The sequence below is a fragment of the Polyergus mexicanus genome, unplaced genomic scaffold (assembly GCF_030449975.1).
Source record: "Polyergus mexicanus isolate NDT 795.1 unplaced genomic scaffold, iyPolMexi1.0 SCAF_13, whole genome shotgun sequence".
Classification (NCBI taxonomy): Eukaryota; Metazoa; Arthropoda; class Insecta; order Hymenoptera; family Formicidae; genus Polyergus; species Polyergus mexicanus.
This window is the reverse complement of record NW_027223333.1, coordinates 7,509,478-7,527,372: the sequence shown is the minus strand read 5'-3', so window position 1 is coordinate 7,527,372 and position 17,895 is coordinate 7,509,478. Positions and strand designations below refer to the sequence as shown.

The 17,895-nt window shown below is 33.4% G+C and overlaps 5 protein-coding genes across 7 annotated transcripts; 2 read left to right on the top strand and 3 right to left on the bottom strand.

Moving 5' to 3' along the window:
- The first annotated feature begins 8 nt into the window (after positions 1 to 8).
- Positions 9 to 3,400, top strand: LOC138938526 (solute carrier family 35 member D2-like protein). Its single transcript, XM_070305569.1, has 5 exons — positions 9 to 203; positions 441 to 1,710; positions 2,158 to 2,570; positions 2,658 to 2,881; positions 3,133 to 3,400. The coding sequence occupies exons 2-5, from the start codon at positions 732 to 734 to the stop codon at positions 3,281 to 3,283; spliced, it is 1,767 nt and encodes a 588-aa protein (XP_070161670.1). The 5' UTR covers positions 9 to 203; positions 441 to 731; the 3' UTR covers positions 3,284 to 3,400.
- On the bottom strand, positions 2,091 to 11,243 carry LOC138938907 (discoidin domain-containing receptor 2-like). The gene is made up of 15 exons (XM_070306310.1): positions 10,900 to 11,243; positions 10,390 to 10,697; positions 9,751 to 9,856; positions 9,447 to 9,672; positions 9,218 to 9,365; positions 8,287 to 8,582; positions 7,958 to 8,207; positions 7,177 to 7,872; positions 6,565 to 6,704; positions 6,306 to 6,464; positions 6,009 to 6,118; positions 5,775 to 5,942; positions 5,606 to 5,698; positions 5,393 to 5,534; positions 2,091 to 5,271 (listed from the first exon to the last, which is right to left on the bottom strand). Exons 2-15 carry the CDS (start codon positions 10,460 to 10,462, stop codon positions 4,969 to 4,971), a joined length of 2,910 nt encoding a protein of 969 aa, XP_070162411.1. The 5' UTR covers positions 10,463 to 10,697; positions 10,900 to 11,243; the 3' UTR covers positions 2,091 to 4,968.
- A 359-nt stretch (positions 11,244 to 11,602) lies between these two features.
- On the bottom strand, positions 11,603 to 13,685 carry LOC138938756 (exopolyphosphatase PRUNE1-like). 3 transcript variants are annotated; one of them, XM_070305986.1, is made up of 7 exons: positions 13,351 to 13,685; positions 13,177 to 13,260; positions 12,826 to 13,067; positions 12,488 to 12,759; positions 12,186 to 12,427; positions 11,949 to 12,107; positions 11,603 to 11,857 (listed from the first exon to the last, which is right to left on the bottom strand). In XM_070305986.1, exons 2-7 carry the CDS (start codon positions 13,228 to 13,230, stop codon positions 11,678 to 11,680), a joined length of 1,149 nt encoding a protein of 382 aa, XP_070162087.1. In that variant the 5' UTR covers positions 13,231 to 13,260; positions 13,351 to 13,685; the 3' UTR covers positions 11,603 to 11,677. The 3 variants fall into 3 exon arrangements, with proteins under 3 accessions (XP_070162087.1, XP_070162085.1, XP_070162088.1); XM_070305984.1 differs by having other exon boundaries at positions 13,177 to 13,685; XM_070305987.1 differs by having other exon boundaries at positions 11,802 to 11,879; positions 13,177 to 13,680.
- On the top strand, positions 13,266 to 15,931 carry LOC138938757 (methionine aminopeptidase 1D, mitochondrial). Its single transcript, XM_070305988.1, has 6 exons — positions 13,266 to 13,846; positions 14,123 to 14,386; positions 14,862 to 15,053; positions 15,165 to 15,315; positions 15,433 to 15,543; positions 15,741 to 15,931. The coding sequence occupies exons 1-6, from the start codon at positions 13,793 to 13,795 to the stop codon at positions 15,929 to 15,931; spliced, it is 963 nt and encodes a 320-aa protein (XP_070162089.1). The 5' UTR covers positions 13,266 to 13,792.
- A 256-nt stretch (positions 15,932 to 16,187) lies between these two features.
- Prosbeta7 (proteasome subunit beta type-4) lies at positions 16,188 to 17,545 on the bottom strand. Its single transcript, XM_070305989.1, has 5 exons — positions 17,427 to 17,545; positions 16,991 to 17,197; positions 16,677 to 16,823; positions 16,406 to 16,604; positions 16,188 to 16,330 (listed from the first exon to the last, which is right to left on the bottom strand). Exons 1-5 carry the CDS (start codon positions 17,537 to 17,539, stop codon positions 16,241 to 16,243), a joined length of 756 nt encoding a protein of 251 aa, XP_070162090.1. The 5' UTR covers positions 17,540 to 17,545; the 3' UTR covers positions 16,188 to 16,240.
- Positions 17,546 to 17,895: the final 350 nt, after the last annotated feature.

The window sequence follows — 17,895 nt, the reverse complement described above, 5'->3', positions numbered from 1 at the left end:
GGAAAAGATGACGCCAGTAGCGTCGCAGCATCTGTTCGAGCCGGTAAATCTGATAATGTTATCAGATTCAATCGGAATAAGAAGATGACATTGAAATTTAAAAATTAGATGAGAACGTTTTTGAAACGCTTATTTTTCTTTCATATTCGTATAAAATACATATGTATGTATATATAGGACGACAATTGACTTCAATTTCGATGGTACGTGTATGTAAAAAAAAAAAGAGAGGATCTTTTTCTTACGTCGCAGATGAAAATCTCAATTTAGCGAAATTATATCGGCTTCAAATGTTGAATACATTATAATCAGGAAACCCATCATTATATTTATTGTTATCAAATTATTCGCGCATACACACACACACACACACACACACATGTATATATCCATAAGTTGTACTTTGTTTTTTTTTTCTATCTTTGTCTGTTACTTGACAGGTCGCCTGATTGCGGGACAAAGTCCGCAATAAGCATGTCGAATTGCATCCTGATTGAAATTTGACGATTTATTACACGGATTTGTCATACATGATCGGAACCGCTGCTTCCTGAATTTGATCCGATGCGAGCCTGTTAATCATCGGCCGATGCTATGAACGGAAGAATGATAAGGTTATCTAAGTGTAGGTTCTTCCACGTGTGCATCATTATTTATTGAAGTAACGATATTCTTGAGTAAAAAGAAATCGCGTGGAACGGATCGAACCAGAGCAAGGACTCCGCTTGACAATGACGGAGCACGAGCAAAATGCTATGTTCGTGCGCCTGATGTCGGCATTATTTTACGGGCTTTCGTCGTTTATGATAACAGTCGTCAACAAAACCGTGCTCACGTCGTTCGCCTTCCCGTCTTTCCAAGTATTGGGGATCGGCCAAATGTTGGCGACGATATTGGTGTTGTTCGTCGCCAAGAAATTACGTTACGTCGAGTATCCTAACTTGGAGGTGACGACATTCACCAAGATGTGGCCGTTGCCATTGATATACATCGGCAATATGATATTCGGACTAGGCGGCACCAAGCAGCTGAGCTTACCGATGTTCACCGCCCTGAGGAGATTCAGTATCCTCATGACGATGATCGCCGAGTACTATATCCTCGGCATTAAAGCACGCATATCTGTACAATTGAGCGTTTACACCATGATTCTGGGTGCAGTGGTGGCCGCGCTGAATGATCTCGCTTTCAATCTTGAAGGCTATATTTTTATCTTGTTAAACGATCTTTTCACTGCCGCTAATGGTGTTTATATGAAGAAGAAGTTAGATTCTAAAGAATTAGGAAAGTACGGACTGATGTATTATAATTCTCTATTCATGCTGGGTCCAACGATCCTATTGGCCTGGTGGATGGGTGATATAACCTTAGCGTTAGAATTTCCCGATTGGTCGAATCTATTATTTATTTTGCAATTTGTTTTATCATGTATAATGGGCTTTATATTGTTGTATAGCATGCTCCTCTGTACACTGTATAATTCTGCATTGACCACTACTATAATTGGATGCTTGAAGAACATATGTGTAACATATCTCGGTATGGTTATTGGTGGAGATTATATATTTTCATGGCTCAATTTTGTAGGTTTAAATTTAAGTGTGATAGGTAGTTTAGTATATACTTGGGTAACATTTCGTAAAAGGGAAACTCTGCAGCCAAAGTATACTTCGTTAACTGAATCTCAGACCAGTAAAATACAAGCTGTATGATTGTAAATATTCATATTGTACATATCTAATGTGTATCTCTTTGTATAATATAAAGAAGTTATTATCATCTTCAAGAAGCATGTAACACAGCTAGTGATCTTTATTTAGATACAAGAAAAATGAGTAATGTACGCATTTCTTCATTCTAAGTAAAGATCAAGATGATGACCAATATATTATTAGCCACAATTTTATAAATATCTTTGTTCCTTGTGTGTGTATGTATGTCAGCGCTTTTTAACTTTGGGTAAAGTTACGGAGCAACATGAAATATCGCGTATATACATGAAATCGCTAATCACCTGACTGTAATATGTACCAAAGTAAAAAAGTATTGTTACCAGATAAGTATTATACTAACATTAGGAAAACGTTCAGGTCAATTGAGGTACAGCATCGCCATAAAATTAGTTGTAATCTGTATAATCTGTACATATATAATATTATTCTAACGGAAATAAATTTTACCTATTAACTAGAGCACACCATCAAACTTCACTTTTTCCTCACTCGGTTTCAGGCCGTTTTGCGACCGCCTCGGCACGCGAGACATTTCTGGAGGATTATGCCAAGCATCATGTATCCCTATCCCCTCTGCAGCGTGTACTTCTCACGGCGGGCTCGGCGGCAATATCGTTGACGAATCCGTTTCGAGGTGACATGATAGCATGTCTCGGGGAAACTACCGGTACAAACGCCCTCGTGCATTGTCACCGACAAATGAAGAATACAGCTGAGGGTGAACGTATACTCTCGCAAAAGCCACGCGTAAACACGTCCACTGTTGATCTCTCTTATCTTAAAGATCTGCCATCAGGAACCGTAGGCAGAACATATCGCGATTTTTTGGACGACAATGTAAGATATGAATTTTATCGTTTGGAAAAAAAAAACGACGCGTAACGACTCTTTTCTTAACGGGCGACTGTGATGTATGCGTTGCAGAATGTATCGCCCGATGAGAGAACAACGGTGCAATTCGTCGATGATACCGAGCTGGCCTATGTGATGCAACGGTATCGAGAGGTACACGATATCTTTCACGCTATGCTTTTAATGCCTACGACGATGCTAGGGGAGGTATCGGTTAAATGGGTAGAGGCTCTACAGATGCGCCTGCCGATGTGTATAACCGGTGCGATATTCGGAGCTAGCCGGCTACGTTCTAGGTAAACTACCCAGTAAACACAAAGTAACAGTAACATAACATTAATGTTATAATTTCCCATTCAACAATGTAACTGTTACATACAAGGCATGTTATATTGCAGTTACATTGTTGAGTGGAAAATTATAATATTGATGTTATATTACTTTTGCTTTGTGTTTACTGGGTAATGCTTCAAAAATGCTCTGTATGATAGCTTATAATTATCGCTGGGTAATGCGTCATTATCCTGTATATCATATAACATTTCAGACAAAGACAATTGTACTTAGATTATCACCTTCCATGGTCTATAAATACGGGATTGAACGCAAAGTTCTTGTTAGGAATCTATTATGAGGAGCGCTGGGAACAGTCTCTCGAGGATTTTCACAGAGAGATGAATATCACACGTCTCGTATGATCAGAATAGCCAATCAAGAGATGAAATTATAGTAATTGTTAATAATGACTGTAAATAACTTGTCAACATCATTTAGTTATTTGAGATAAAACGAAAAATAAAGTTGTGGCAAACGTTCATCTCCTTAGAGTTTAATTTACCAAACATCTCAATTTTTAATGTTACGTAATTTTAAAGAAAGTACTCTATTTTCTCTAGATTTGTCGGATAAAATCATCGGATAGATTTGAAAGCAACATACATTATTGATATTACAAATTTGATTTAATTAAACGTTACATCTGTTATAAACATATATAATCTAAAATTGTACGTTTACCATAATCGTTATTATCGTCGTTGTTCCAATTAGCATAATTGTGATTCTCATCTTTTGCTCTCTTGCTCCTTTATTCTTTCTTTTCTTAGTACTAATTGCGTTATCATACACAGGGTGTATCTTAAAATAGAAGACGATTTTTAAAGACATCATTATATCTATTGAATAAAAAATACGCGAACTATCTTATGAAGCGGATGTTCTTTCTGAATTATAATTATTTTTGGCACAAATATTTTCGTTTAGATATATTTTTTTAAATTGGAAGAATTAATGACGCAATAACGCGCGATCCATAAAGAGCGCCTGCGTTTTAAAATACATCCCGTGAATTATTATGTTTTTGAATAAAAACGAATGACTTAGTCTAAGATATATATATATATATATATATATAAGAAAGGATATATTTATATATGAAGAGTATTCTTATTTAAAAATTTTGCGCTATTGCGAAATTTGATTGAAGATTAAACGATCCGCTTTCCCTAAGATAGGTAAGCTGAATCGATCAATACGAGTATATTATGATATTATTTCGTAAAATAAGTACATATAAATAGATGAGCAAAACTGATTGTCATTATTCGACGTAATTGAATATTACGTTCGTTTTATGCCGATCTCATTAATATTATTTTGCTTCCACTACACGCAACGAATTCTATATGACGATATAAAGTATACCCAGCTGTAACAAAATACGATTAAGCCTTGCGCAAAATCTGCACCAAAATTACGACAAACTTTGCTACAAATCTTGGCCATAATCGTGATTTTTCTACGATTGGCTCTGGGTAATAGATATAGAGAAAAAATAGAACAATTTTCTTAAGAGTAAAAATGATAATGATTATCACATATATATAAGCGTAGGAAAGAGAGATATGTGTAAAGTAATAAATTAGTAAATAGATGAATATTCGCGCGCGAAATCATATATTTCTCTCGAATACTAATTAATTACGGAAATAATCAATGAAAGATCTTCAGAGATTATTCCTCGAATATAATGCGTAGAATATCGTACGAGAAATCTGCGATTATCCGCTGCATTTGAGATTTATCGTTATGTTATTAACCTACACTTATTTATAATCAAAATTAGATAAATCTAGTTGAGCAGTAATATTTTAGTGGCCAGAGAGCATCCCATACCTTGATGTGTTTAGGCATTGACGACTCTTCGACTCGATATATTGGGTTATCAGCAATTGAAAAGTTCGAGCCATACATGCAAAAGCGATCAAGAAAGCAATCAGGATGCTTCTCAGCTGATTGTAATCGATTTGGTCCGCGCCGCTGCTGCTGCTGATGAGCATGGATTGTTTTCCATACGCTCTTGTAGAAATGCGTTCGCACAAATTTAATCCAGAGTCAACTTCTTGAGGTAGCAGTGAATCTCTTGGAAACTCGGCCGGTCCTCCGCGCATTTACACCAACATCGCAGCATCAACCGGTACAAGTCATCCGAACAAAATACTGGCTGCTCGAGAATCCGCGGACATTTCCTTTTACCGCCGCTGTCCAATGAATGATACCACAGGCCACAGTTCTCCAATACTTGTTCCGTAGTCAGATCGGCATAGGGTATGTCTTCGCAGTGCGTCAGAACTTCCCAAATTGTTACACCATACGACCAAACGTCAGATTGGCAGCTTCGTTTTCCCTTTGTATATAGATAAACAGGAAAAATTATTCTCTTAATTGATTTAAATATTACGAAATTTGTGGACAAATAGTCAAATATTTCAAAACAAGACCGATCATTCTAATTATAAGACAATTACCGATAAGACTGCTTCCCACGCCATCCAACGTAACGGTATCTTAGCATAACACTCATCAACGTAATATTCATTGTCGTATTTACTGCAATACATGGCTTGGTCAGACACTTTAATCAGCAGATCTTTACAGACGATGCAATTCCTGTAAACACGAATACAACACACGTACGTGAGTTTATTATGAAATATTATATAGTGAACATGTTTTGTTACCTGGCTGCCAGATCGCAATGCGGTACGTTCAAACTCTCAAGATATTTCATACCCGAAGCGATTTGCGTGATGAGATTTAACGAGCACTCGTAACTGCAGAATTCATTATCACGTAAGAGTCTAACAGAATATATTCGAAAATTCCAGTCAAGTTGTCATGCAGTCTTACCTTGTCGACACGTTGCGATCATGATTTTTTAGAAAACTGGACAGATCCCCAAGTTCGCCATATTCGAAAATGGCACTAAAAGGCTCTTCTTCAACAATCGCGATTATCCTGGCGATATTAACATCGCGAATTTCAGCCAGGATGCGCATGTCGTTCATAAAGTCCTCTCTGATTCGATTTCCGTGCAAATTAAAAATTTGTAGAAGTCCATTAAATAAAATAACATTATTTTACCTTAGAGCGTCGACGACACCGCGCCATAAAGACCGAACTATTACTACTTGACGGTTTTGAAGGATACCTAAATCCGGATTTTGTATGCCTTTTGCTTCGCATAAGTGAACCTAAGCAAATTAATATATTTGTATTAAAATTTTTTTAGAAGTTAGATAGCAAAACAGTTTAAGATTACTATTAAAAAAACATTTCAAAAAATGTCCTTCAAACGTTTCTTATATATAATATCTTTAGAAATTTTGTGTATGTACATGTGTTGCTCCTTGAATAAATACGTACATAGATGAAACTCACCAAACCAAAATTTCCCTCGCCGAGTTTATCAAGGATTCTTAATCTATGTCGAGAGATATGTGGAACTTTGTAAGTCCCGCGTTTGTACGACACGATCGAATCCCGAATGAGTAGCGGTGTGAAAAAACTCACAGTTGGATGCTGATCGCGTCTCTTTATCTACAACATACCGTAACACTGTATCGAGTATTGCATTAACAATCACAAAATTGTTTAAATTACCGTTATACTCGCGAACATACCGTGAGCACATTCTTACCGTCAAAATGTCTGTAGCTGCGTAATAACTCTCGTATACCCTTTGATTGATTTTTCCCGTTTGCGAAAAAGTCGGTTTTATTGTTGGAATTATACATTCCATTCGCGTTTCGTCCTTAAAGTTTTCGTAGTTTTTAGAATCTAAAACACATGCGGATCAGTGATAATGTTACGTAGAAGATAATACATGAGACGTGCACAAGACAAATACGACGCGCTCGAGTAAATACGAGCCATATTAATTATTCAATAAATATATATCTTATAATTACAATTTGGTTGATTTAATTAATTAATGTATTTATATTAACCAATATGAAATTAACCATAAGTAAATAAAATTCCATTAAGAAAGGTCCGGGAAGTTAAAATAAATATAAATTATAGAGTGACAAAGACGCGGGAACCAAATAAATTATTATATTCTAGGATCTAATTATAGAATAATCATTACGTCGCGATTATATTCTGTTATCTTTTAGTTAAAATATAAAATAAAAATAAAATATATATAGACTGTCTCTTTCCCTCTTTTTCATACATAATTAGATACGATCAATATTAGAGCTAATTATTAATATCATTATTATTAATATATGATTCATATACATACCAAACTGTTCAGTTTTATAATTGGATCTTTCTTCGCATTTCATATACTGCTCCGAGGATATTTTATCAATTTTCTCGTAAGTGCTACGCTGTCCGTTTGTATTAACATCGCTAAATTTATAATCATTGTTCGAGGCAATTTTGCTCTTCAATGATAATCTCGATTGCGATAGATTGTTGACCACGATCGGTGTGGGTAATTTGATATCATTCGTATTGATCGTGATACCCGATGCCGGCGAGCCGCATAATAACGCGGTGTGTTTTTGCAGTAGAGCCACTTTGTTGCGACCCCTTTGTTTCATCAAAAAGATCGTGCAACTCAAAAGAAAGACTATTACAGTTAACGCTGCGCTGATCAATCCGATATATGTTGATGAATTGTTTACGGGAAATGCGTCCGGCGTCAGATTTGACTCGTTCAATACCGATGTTGTCTCATTCAATTCAGTTATTCCCGTCATTGTATGTCCGTGCAGAATATTAATCCCTCTCTCGTCGCCAGTTGCAATTCTAATTTTGTTCTCTATTTGAGTCTCTCTATTCGAGTCTTCGTCCTTATTTTGTTTGTCCTCGATCTGCTTTATTTTCACGATTTGGTCCTCATTGATCGTTTGAGATATGTTCTCATTATTGTTCGAATATATCCATAATAATCGTTCTAACGCTCTGTCAATGACGTTTTTTACGACTGGAACTGGATTACACACATAAGATGATATTTAGATAATTATTTTAAGTTTTTACGAATATATCTAATAATGAAAAACTAGAAAGATTACCTGTCTCGAATGTGATTTCGCTCAACAATAACCATTCTGATCTAAGTTTTAATTCTATTTTGACAAATTTGCCGATTCTTGATTGCAAGGGAATAGATATCGAGATGCTGTTTCTGCTTTTGCCATCTTTCTCGTTGCTACTGTTGGGGATAATGCTCGTCTTAGAGTCATTAAAAGTTTGAAACATTTCCGGCGTCGCGTGATAATTCTTGCCATCCGATGAAAACCAAACGTTTGCCATGGAGAATATCTAAAAATATTCTTGATGTTAAAATAAGTTATAAAAAATAAGTTTGTTAATAAAGCCTATTTCTCGAGTAATCGCGCACCTCGACATTTAGATCGGGTAAATCGGCCACGTGAATCGTACAGTTTTTAAACTTCTGAAAAAGTCGGAACTCAAAGAACAATTCTACATTGTCGCGACCGTGCCATCCGACCCAGTTGGTTATTCTATCGGATTCGAAGATCTCAATTTCGCTGCCAACTATGCCATCTGTTAATTGTCCTAATCCGTTCAACATTAAATTCTCGATCTCGGTGCCATCATACGATGTATCTTCGACGTAACATCCATTAGGTCCGATTTTATTAGCTTTAGGCATAGCATAACTAGCGATGTTTTCTGCACAAACAATAAAGAGCACTCTTTCATTATATTCGCGTGTGTATCATGAAAATTGAATTTTTTGTCTTTAAATTACTGACTATATCTCTTTATACAGGATGTCTGACAAGTAAGTGACCAAACGAAAGGTGGAGGTAGATTGGGTCAAACTGAGTCGAAAAGTCCTGAACCATTTTTTTTTTTATAACGCTTAATAAAGGAATTATTATTGAGTAAAATCTGGCCAATCAGCGCCAACCTTTAGCCGGGCGCACATCCGTAAGCCGCGCGCCGTGAAGTGTGCCCGGCTAAAGGTTGACGCTGATTGACCAGACTTTACTCAATAATAACTTCTTTATTGAGCGTTATAAAAAAAAATGGTTCAGGACTTTTCGACTCAGTTTAACCCAATCTACCTCCACTTTTCGTTTGGTCACTTACTTGTCGGACATCCTGTATATATTATCTGTAACATTTTTAAATTTCAGGACTTTATTATTTTTTTACACAATTTTAATAAAATATAAAAGAGAAAGACGAAAAAAATGTATTTGATTAGAATTACATTAAAATATTATAAACTCGCGAGAATAGATCCATATATAAATGCGAGTATAGGTGATAACATAAGATTAAAAGAATCGCATACTTACGGTTCCAGATGCAGCCATAAATCTCGACACGCATACATACAGTGCGCGGATGTTGACTATAAGGAACAAATCTCACTCGACTCGCAACGAACGGTAGATCCAACTTCTGCTTCTCGACTAAATATGTATTGCTGTTACCACGTAGAATCTGTTTAATATAATTCAAGATCTTAGTTAAATAATCGATTCTTATCAATTATTTCGATAGAAGTTGGACACACACGCATACCTTGTTCCCTCTTAAATCTTTATACTGATGCCATTTTTCATGTCGCCAATATTCCAGAAAAAACGCCTCGGCATATTCCTGACCCTGACCGTTACCGAATCGGCCTTGAGTCTCGGTCCACGTGATAAGATGATCTCTCGTCAAATCAATTTCCAGATATTCACGTATAGCGCTACTGATTTGAGCTTTCGGACACCAAGCGCCACCGTTCTTCTCCTGTCGTATTCTATGAATATTTATAAATTATCAATTAATTTTCATATGTAATTATTAAATAGATATTATCGTGTTTTAATCTCTGTACCTTGCATTTTGAGGACCTACGGATTTCATCTCGTAACTGGATGATGCCGTAATCGCTTCATCCGGGATTCTTCCTTCTTCCATGCCAAGAGGAAGAATGCATTTTTCTAAAATCATCATTGTTATTATATCTTTGATATTTTATATTCAAGAGTATATGTATTTATATCATTTTCAAACAAGAAAATAAATATCATTTATTTCAACTTTAAAATGCAACTTTAAATTTGCTTTCGTAAATGTACAAAACATAAAAATAAAATTAATAAACTAAACAAATAAATATAAAATATGTATATGCCTATTATTTATTTTAGATTTATATTAGAATTTTGCGTTTTTTATTATTTATCATTGTTATTAATATTAATACAATTATTAATATTATTTTAATTGTTTATTATTTGGTTTATATATTAATTAGAATTAATTTCCAATCAATAACAAACGAGCAAAAATCATTTTTATTTCTTATAACAATTTTAAAGATTAATTAGAACAAGTTAATTATTTTGTCAAAAGATATCACATAGATCTCGCAAATGTGGCTTATAAAATATGTACAAAAGAAATAGGTCACTATAGAAAAGGAATATTAATAAAGGAACAATAAAATGATAGATTAATGAGCGATGCTTACCGAGAACAAAGGATCCTTTTGTACACCAGGTGAACAGCATTAGAATTTGTATCAAAAGATGTACTGGCTCCATGATATGTTACGATAGCGCAGCGCGTATCGACAATCCGACCACATTTACAAATCATAATATAGCTCGAAGAAAGCTCTCATCGCGTTCTCTTCCGCAAATATCGCGCGGTAAAAAATACAAAAAAAAGAAAAAGATGTGATTAACGAAATGATAATATTCAGGAGGGTAATGCAGCTTTTCGTTCGTACAGGGTGGGGATGTTGATATTCGGCGTAGCTTGGCCCGGCTGTTGTCTCTGCGCAACAAGTATGGAACGATCAATATGCGTTATTTCGCGGGTGGGCAAAATTCCGCGTATTTCGCTAATCTTCTTTTTTTCTCCCCTAAACGGAGAGAGAGCGTTCACTCTCGATTCTTCCAGGAGAAAGATCAAATTTCATGCACGCTCGTCGAGATTTTTAAGATTCTAATTCCACGCGTACTTTCAATATTCTTACCGTTCGAAAGGGAAATCGCCAATATTTGGAAGCTGATCTCATAATTTAAATGAAACACGTGCGTCGCGTTAATAATAATTCTTCTTTCAATTTTCGAGCTTTATACTTTAACAGTTTTGCTCGACTCTCATTTTCGCGTTCCTCTATCATATGTGCAAAATGATGTTTTCACGATACATTCCGATGGCCATGCACACTTTCGCAACATCCGCGCAAACAAAAGGCAATTCGCGGCATTACTCGCTACAGTCACCACAATACCGTAGAAGGAAGGACCTTATATGGGGATGATGTGTGGTAACTCCAAGGGGTGTGACGTTTCGATAGCCAATCGCGATAGCAGCGGCATTTCATTGCGCAAAATCATAACATTCCTGATTAAGATACTTTTTCGCAGTACGGATGTCGAAAGTCTTTTAATGAACTTTAAATGCATTAGTTTTTTTCTCAAAAATAAGATATTAATTTTATATATATATATATATATATATATATATATATATATATATATATATATATACACATATATATGTATGTATGTATACATAATATATAGATAATTGATTTCCAAAATTCAATATGGAATATGAAATAAAATATATTTTATTGTAAGATGTGGTATATGTTTGAATATATTAATTTCAATAATATGATAGATTAAGTAGAAGTGGAAAAAATTGCAAGTTAAAAAAGGTACCTTAAAGAAGATCATTCAAAAGTATTCAAGTATTTTTTATTAGCACAATCGTGTAATATTTTTCAGAATTCTATCGTTTATTTATATTTTCTCGCTTCTGTGTAATAACACTGCTTTCTGTACAATTGGTAGTAGCTGTTTGCGTGTTATCTTTACATTTCCTTGTCTATACAAACAGAGCTTATATTTCTCATCTTGAATTTCTTTGACCAACTCTAGATTTAAGTATGGTTGAGTAGAAGAAATCAATGCTTGGATTATCTATAAATAAACGCAATCAAATCTATCATCAAAGAATATATGTATATGCTGAAATAATATTTCATAGGACATTGCATTAAATAACACTCACTTCATTTGCTAATTGATTAGACAATGTCGAAAAGATTGCAATATCTCTACATACATGTTCATTGCTCACATTTTGACCTATGAGAATAATGACATCGCAATTTCTATCATTACTAAATTTTTCAATTGTTTCTTTTGCGTTTTCTCGCATAAGAAAGTTCTAAAATTGGTTATAAAACATATTTATAAAATTGTTATAATTTTTTTTAACTAATAATAAAAATCCTAAATAACATACCTCTACTAAAAGAGAGAACCCTACGAAAGGCACGCCATTGGTTATTTTCAGATCCTTAATCATGAGTTCTTCAAGACTTAATTCACTAATATTTGTTTTTGCATTCATAATTTTGTTAAATGTTTCAGTTCTAGTGGATGTAAGTCTACCAAGTTGCTCAAGCGTGTTTAATACATCAATATCAATAGCAGTTGTCCGACCAGCTTCAATTGACATATTGTAGGTGTCAATTAATATTGGGCCTGAAAATATATTATAATATTATAATTATTAATAGCAATTTTGTAAAATATAATGCTTACCTCGTAAAAGACTCGCAATTTGTGCATCCAAGATATCAACATTCTTTTGTAGAACATTACGTGCAACGAGAGTGGCACAGCTTCCAACAGTTTCTATGTTTAACAAAACATTGGGCCATGACCAGGCTAAATCCAATGGTCGATGATCAATAATTGCTATAACTGAAGATTTCAACGCAACATCTTCATTCGCAAGAGTATGATGGTCCACTAAAATCAGCTCCAGTTTCTTGTCAACATCATTCTGTACATTTCGCAAATTGATTTGATCTCTGTCAAGAGCATACTCAAGTAACACAAAGAGATATCACAATGTTTTTTAAAATCCAAAGACTCACCTAAATGTTATTAAATTTAAAGGAATATTATGAGATTTTAGGCTATAAACTACTTCGGTCTTAATGCGAAATTCCTTTTCTGGGATATTCATGACTGGTATTACGGCAAAATTGCATTGTCCATGCTTTTTGGCATCAACATATTCTAACAAACCTTGGACGAGAGCACATATAGCAGAATCCAAATCGCATGTTTGATTTCCCAGAACGATCCGAATTGTATGATATAACGATAATTGTGACTGAAACAAAACACAAGCAAGCCAGATAAAACGACAGTACAGAGATGAGCAGACAGTACATTAAAATCATCTGAAAATGTATGTATAATAATCAATATCAAATTTTTACCAAAGCAATTTTTGATGCATTAAGAAAGGATTCCATAACTCTCGACGATTGCATTGTATTAGTTTTTTCCAAAATATCTTTATACTTGTGAATATACAAAACTGTTTTTTATTATTTTAGTTTGGAGATTATAAGTTTTTCTTTTTCATGTTTATATTTCATCATATGACATACGCAATCTGTATTTAGGTTATTTGTTTTGAGGGAAGGACTCTAAACCTAAACTCTCTTTCTTAAGATACGTTCGGAAATCTTACCCATAGAGTAAAATAATATTTAATTGACCAATCAAGACAAAAGGAGAAAAAATTTCTTTGCCCTGATTAGTCAAATCAATGATACTCTACCCTACGAGTAGGATTTTCGAATGCAACACTACACTGTTTTTGTTCTTTCCAATCCTGAATATATAGATTTATAGACAAATGTCACTTAAAAATTTTGAATACAGAAAATGTAAGAGAGCACAGCAAATAAAGAGATTGAATAATTTTGCTTCTCTCTGATATTATTGTAAACACGAGATTATATATCGTATAGATAATTAAACGAGATACATATACGATTAACGAGATATATATCGTAGAAGAAGCGCCTGTCTGGTAGCGTCATTCAAATGGCACAATCTTTTAAAATCTATCTTTTGAACTTTCTCAAGACTCTATCAAAGGTACGTTTTCTTTTACAGTTTGTATGTCACTTCATTATTTTAATTATTCTCATCATTAGCGAAATGATCTAGATATCTTTATTTTGAAATTATGTATATGGTTAGTATAATGTAACCTACACACATATAATCACTATATAATGTTTTATCATGATAATGTTAGAATGATTTAGATATATACTTTGAATTTGAGAAGTGCTATTGTTTTCTTGTTCTACTTTTAAGTAATATAATAGCAGCATTATTTAATTGCAAGGAAATATTTGTATGTTTCAGGCTGGAGATGTACAAATATCCAGATCTGTTCATATCTATAATAAAAATTGTGTGTTTGGTAAATATGCTATAGTCCGACCATGGTTGGTTTCTAAAAAGGTAGTTGTACCTGCATATATACCCCAGCCATCCTACAGCGAGTCAAAAATTCCTGAAAATGGGCCAATAACGCCTGAAATAAAAGATGAATCTCAAGTAGAATGTATGAGGCATAGTTGTAAACTTGCCAGTCACATCCTGCATCAAGTTGATGCATTGATTGAGGTGAATTATTTCTTAAATAAATATATTACATATAAGTCATAGTCCATAGATTCATATTACCACAAAAAAATCATATAAACTTCAAATTAATCAAAGAAGAATTTAACTAGATGAAAAGAAATATAATATATTTGAAAAATATATGCACAATCTTTGGATGTAAGTTTTATGATTCAAAATGAAAATGTTATCTTTTTGTAAATTTTTGTTTTTGTCAAATTCATTATTTTTCATTTATCAGATTGTGAGCTAATATATACATAATTATTGTTACATATATATATCATAAATTAATATATATCTTGGGAGCAATATTTTAAAAGTATAACAGCAAAGCTTGCATACACAGATATTTTTCAATATTTTGATTTTCTGAAACATTTCCAAAAATTATTAATAACTTTCATATATACATCCATATATATATTACATATTTCAATAAACATAAATGTAAAATGAAATTGATGTATACCAGCCAGGTATTACGACTGATTTTCTTGACAAACAAGTACATGATATGATCATTGGTAATGGAGCTTATCCCAGTCCACTCAATTATCATGGTTTTCCTAAGTCTATATGTACAAGTGTCAACAATGTTGCTTGCCATGGTATTCCAGACAATAGACCTTTACAAGATGGTGACATACTCAATGTTGATGTAACAGTGAGTAGTTTTATCAGTTATGCCAAAATGATTTATACAATATTTTTTTAATAATCTAAAAATGCTAAAGGTAATTTAAAAAAAAGTTTATTTAAATTTTTGTTTAAGTAGGTATATCTTAATGGCTACCATGGCGACTGCTCGGCCATGTTTCAAGTAGGTGAAGTCGATTCAGAAGGCAAACGATTGATAACAATCACGGAATTGTGCTTAAAATCAGCCATTGAAATATGCAAGCCTAATCAACATTTCTGCAATATTGGTAATAATTTCATGAACATATATATGATTAAGAATTTTTATTTTTAAGTTCCCGTTATTATTTATATGATACTATCACATTAATTTTCAACCCTCTGTAAAATCTTTTCATTTCTAGGTAACGTGATAGAAGATATAGCGAATAAACATAATTTTAATGTGATACCTGCATTTGTTGGCCATGGTATTGGGACTTATTTTCACGGTGCTCCAGACATATTTCATTTCGGTATAAGAAAAATTTCATCATTACTAACATTAATATCTATTAATTATATCTATTAACATACGATTAATCAAAATTATCTTATTCAATTTTACTCTTTTTTTTATATATTAATTTTAATTAAATTCATTAATGCTATTAATGCTACATATTGTAGAGACATATATTGAAATATAACATCTACTTATTTCGTTTTACAGCAAATAATTATTCTGGAAAAATGAAACCAGGAATGACATTTACTATTGAGCCAGTTTTGAGTCAAGGAATGACACAATTCGAGATTTTGGAAGATGGATGGACAGCTTGCACTGTTGATAATTCTAGAACAGCTCAAATCGAACATACAGTTTTGATAACAGATGATGGATATGAAGTACTAACACTTTAATCTCTGTGTATGTAAATAATATATATTAAATGTATTATTTGTTTATATATATTTTTTACATAAATCAATTGATTTATGTTTAAAATAACTTATTAGTATTATCCTACTATATATTTTTCTATACACAAAAATAATTGTATTTATTATCATAATTATTAATATGGTTTTTATTATAATTTTTTCTTATTTCTGATTTATATGTATATGTAACGGGAGTTATATATTCGCATATCAGTGAAAAAAACAATTAAGAGGATACTTTTACCTTATAAGGTTTATTATAATTTATAAAGAAATTAAAGATTAGTTTTACAAGATTGCAGGTCCCCAATAGCTGTCTAAAGTTATCGGTCCTTGTATTTCAACACCTTCTTCCTTAGTGACAATACCAAGATGATACTATAAAAAATGAATTGGTTCATTAATGACAATCAAATATCATCGATTACACATATACAAATTTCTATACTTTACCTTCGGGAAAGATCTTGCATCTCTGTAAAAGAGAACTTGCATTACTTTGTATAATAGTTCAATAGCTTCCTCTTTGTTCATTGTGCTATTTTCTTCATAAGCTTTTCTTAGTATAGGCGTCGCCATATAAGCACCATATCCAGTCGCAATCACTGGATCGCTGTAAGCTGTCCCAAGCTTGTCGACCGTTCCCAAAAATCTGGAGAAGCAAAACAGCACGATTTGTAATAATTCAAATATATCTGAAAAGATAAGAAAATATAGTACTTACGGTTTTCCATCGTCCAAACCAGCAATCACAAAATTATTCCAAAACGGATCAAAATTTGATCGTCTATTGTACAATACACGTGTTAGCCAACAATATAGCGCTTTCGGTTTCAAACTAAATCCATCATCCAAACATTTTTCCTCTAGGCTGAAACAAAAGCATTAATATAAAGAGACACTGTGCTATTCTTTAAGAGTCAAAAAATTCTAATGTATTTTTATATCATATAATATGTTCTTTAATTTATTCTTAATTTGAACATACATATATCAAAAAACCTGTTTTTACTCTTATATCGATTAAAAGAAACTCACATTTTTCTTTCCACATAGCTCTTAACACACTGAAAATCTGCATAATCTCCAGATGCACCAAGAATGATGTTATTGTTAACTTTCATAACACGTTCGAGATTTCTATAACGGGCAAGTGAACCATAAGATCCTAAGACGTCGGCCGCTATGATGACTCCGTCTTTAAATTTTATGCCAATAACGGACGTGCCGGTTGTTATAGGAGATCTGCCAAAAAATTAAATGTAAATTAGAAAATTTACTGTTATTTATTTTATTATATTGCGTTTTACAAGTATATTGAGTTCGATGAAATCTCGATTATTTAATTTCATTGATTTCTTTCCTATACGAGACAAGATGACATGCGAGTTTCGTGAACGCCGTGATAGGTTATGATATACAAATGCATTTAAACAAATAAAACATTTATGGATTATAATCGGATAAAACGCACTGTGATTTTTGAAATCCACCGGTACCATATTGGTTGCCTGGAAAATGATAAAATGCACCAGGCGATGGTCCATTGTGCCACAGAGGTGCAACATCCTTATTAGTAAACGCCATTTTTGTTGCTGCAGACTGCGTATGCGTCATATTACATCGATAATTTCGATACTTCGAGAATCGTATTTCGAGAAATCGCAAATCGCGAACCGCGATTTGCTTCAGTCAATAAAAAATCCGCGCGCCGCGATGGCAGAATATTCGGAGTCACTCTGCATTTCTCGCGGTTTTTGTTATCTAAAATACCGTGAGAAATTATCGCGAATACGTCCTAAAGTGCCAGAAGTTTCTCTATTATACGCTATATAATTTCAATATCGATAATTTGCCTTTAAAGAAATATCCGGAATTAGTTGAGGTTGAAAAATGTTTTCTCTCTCTACTTTAAATTGTTTTTTTCTCGAAGTGCATGGAAA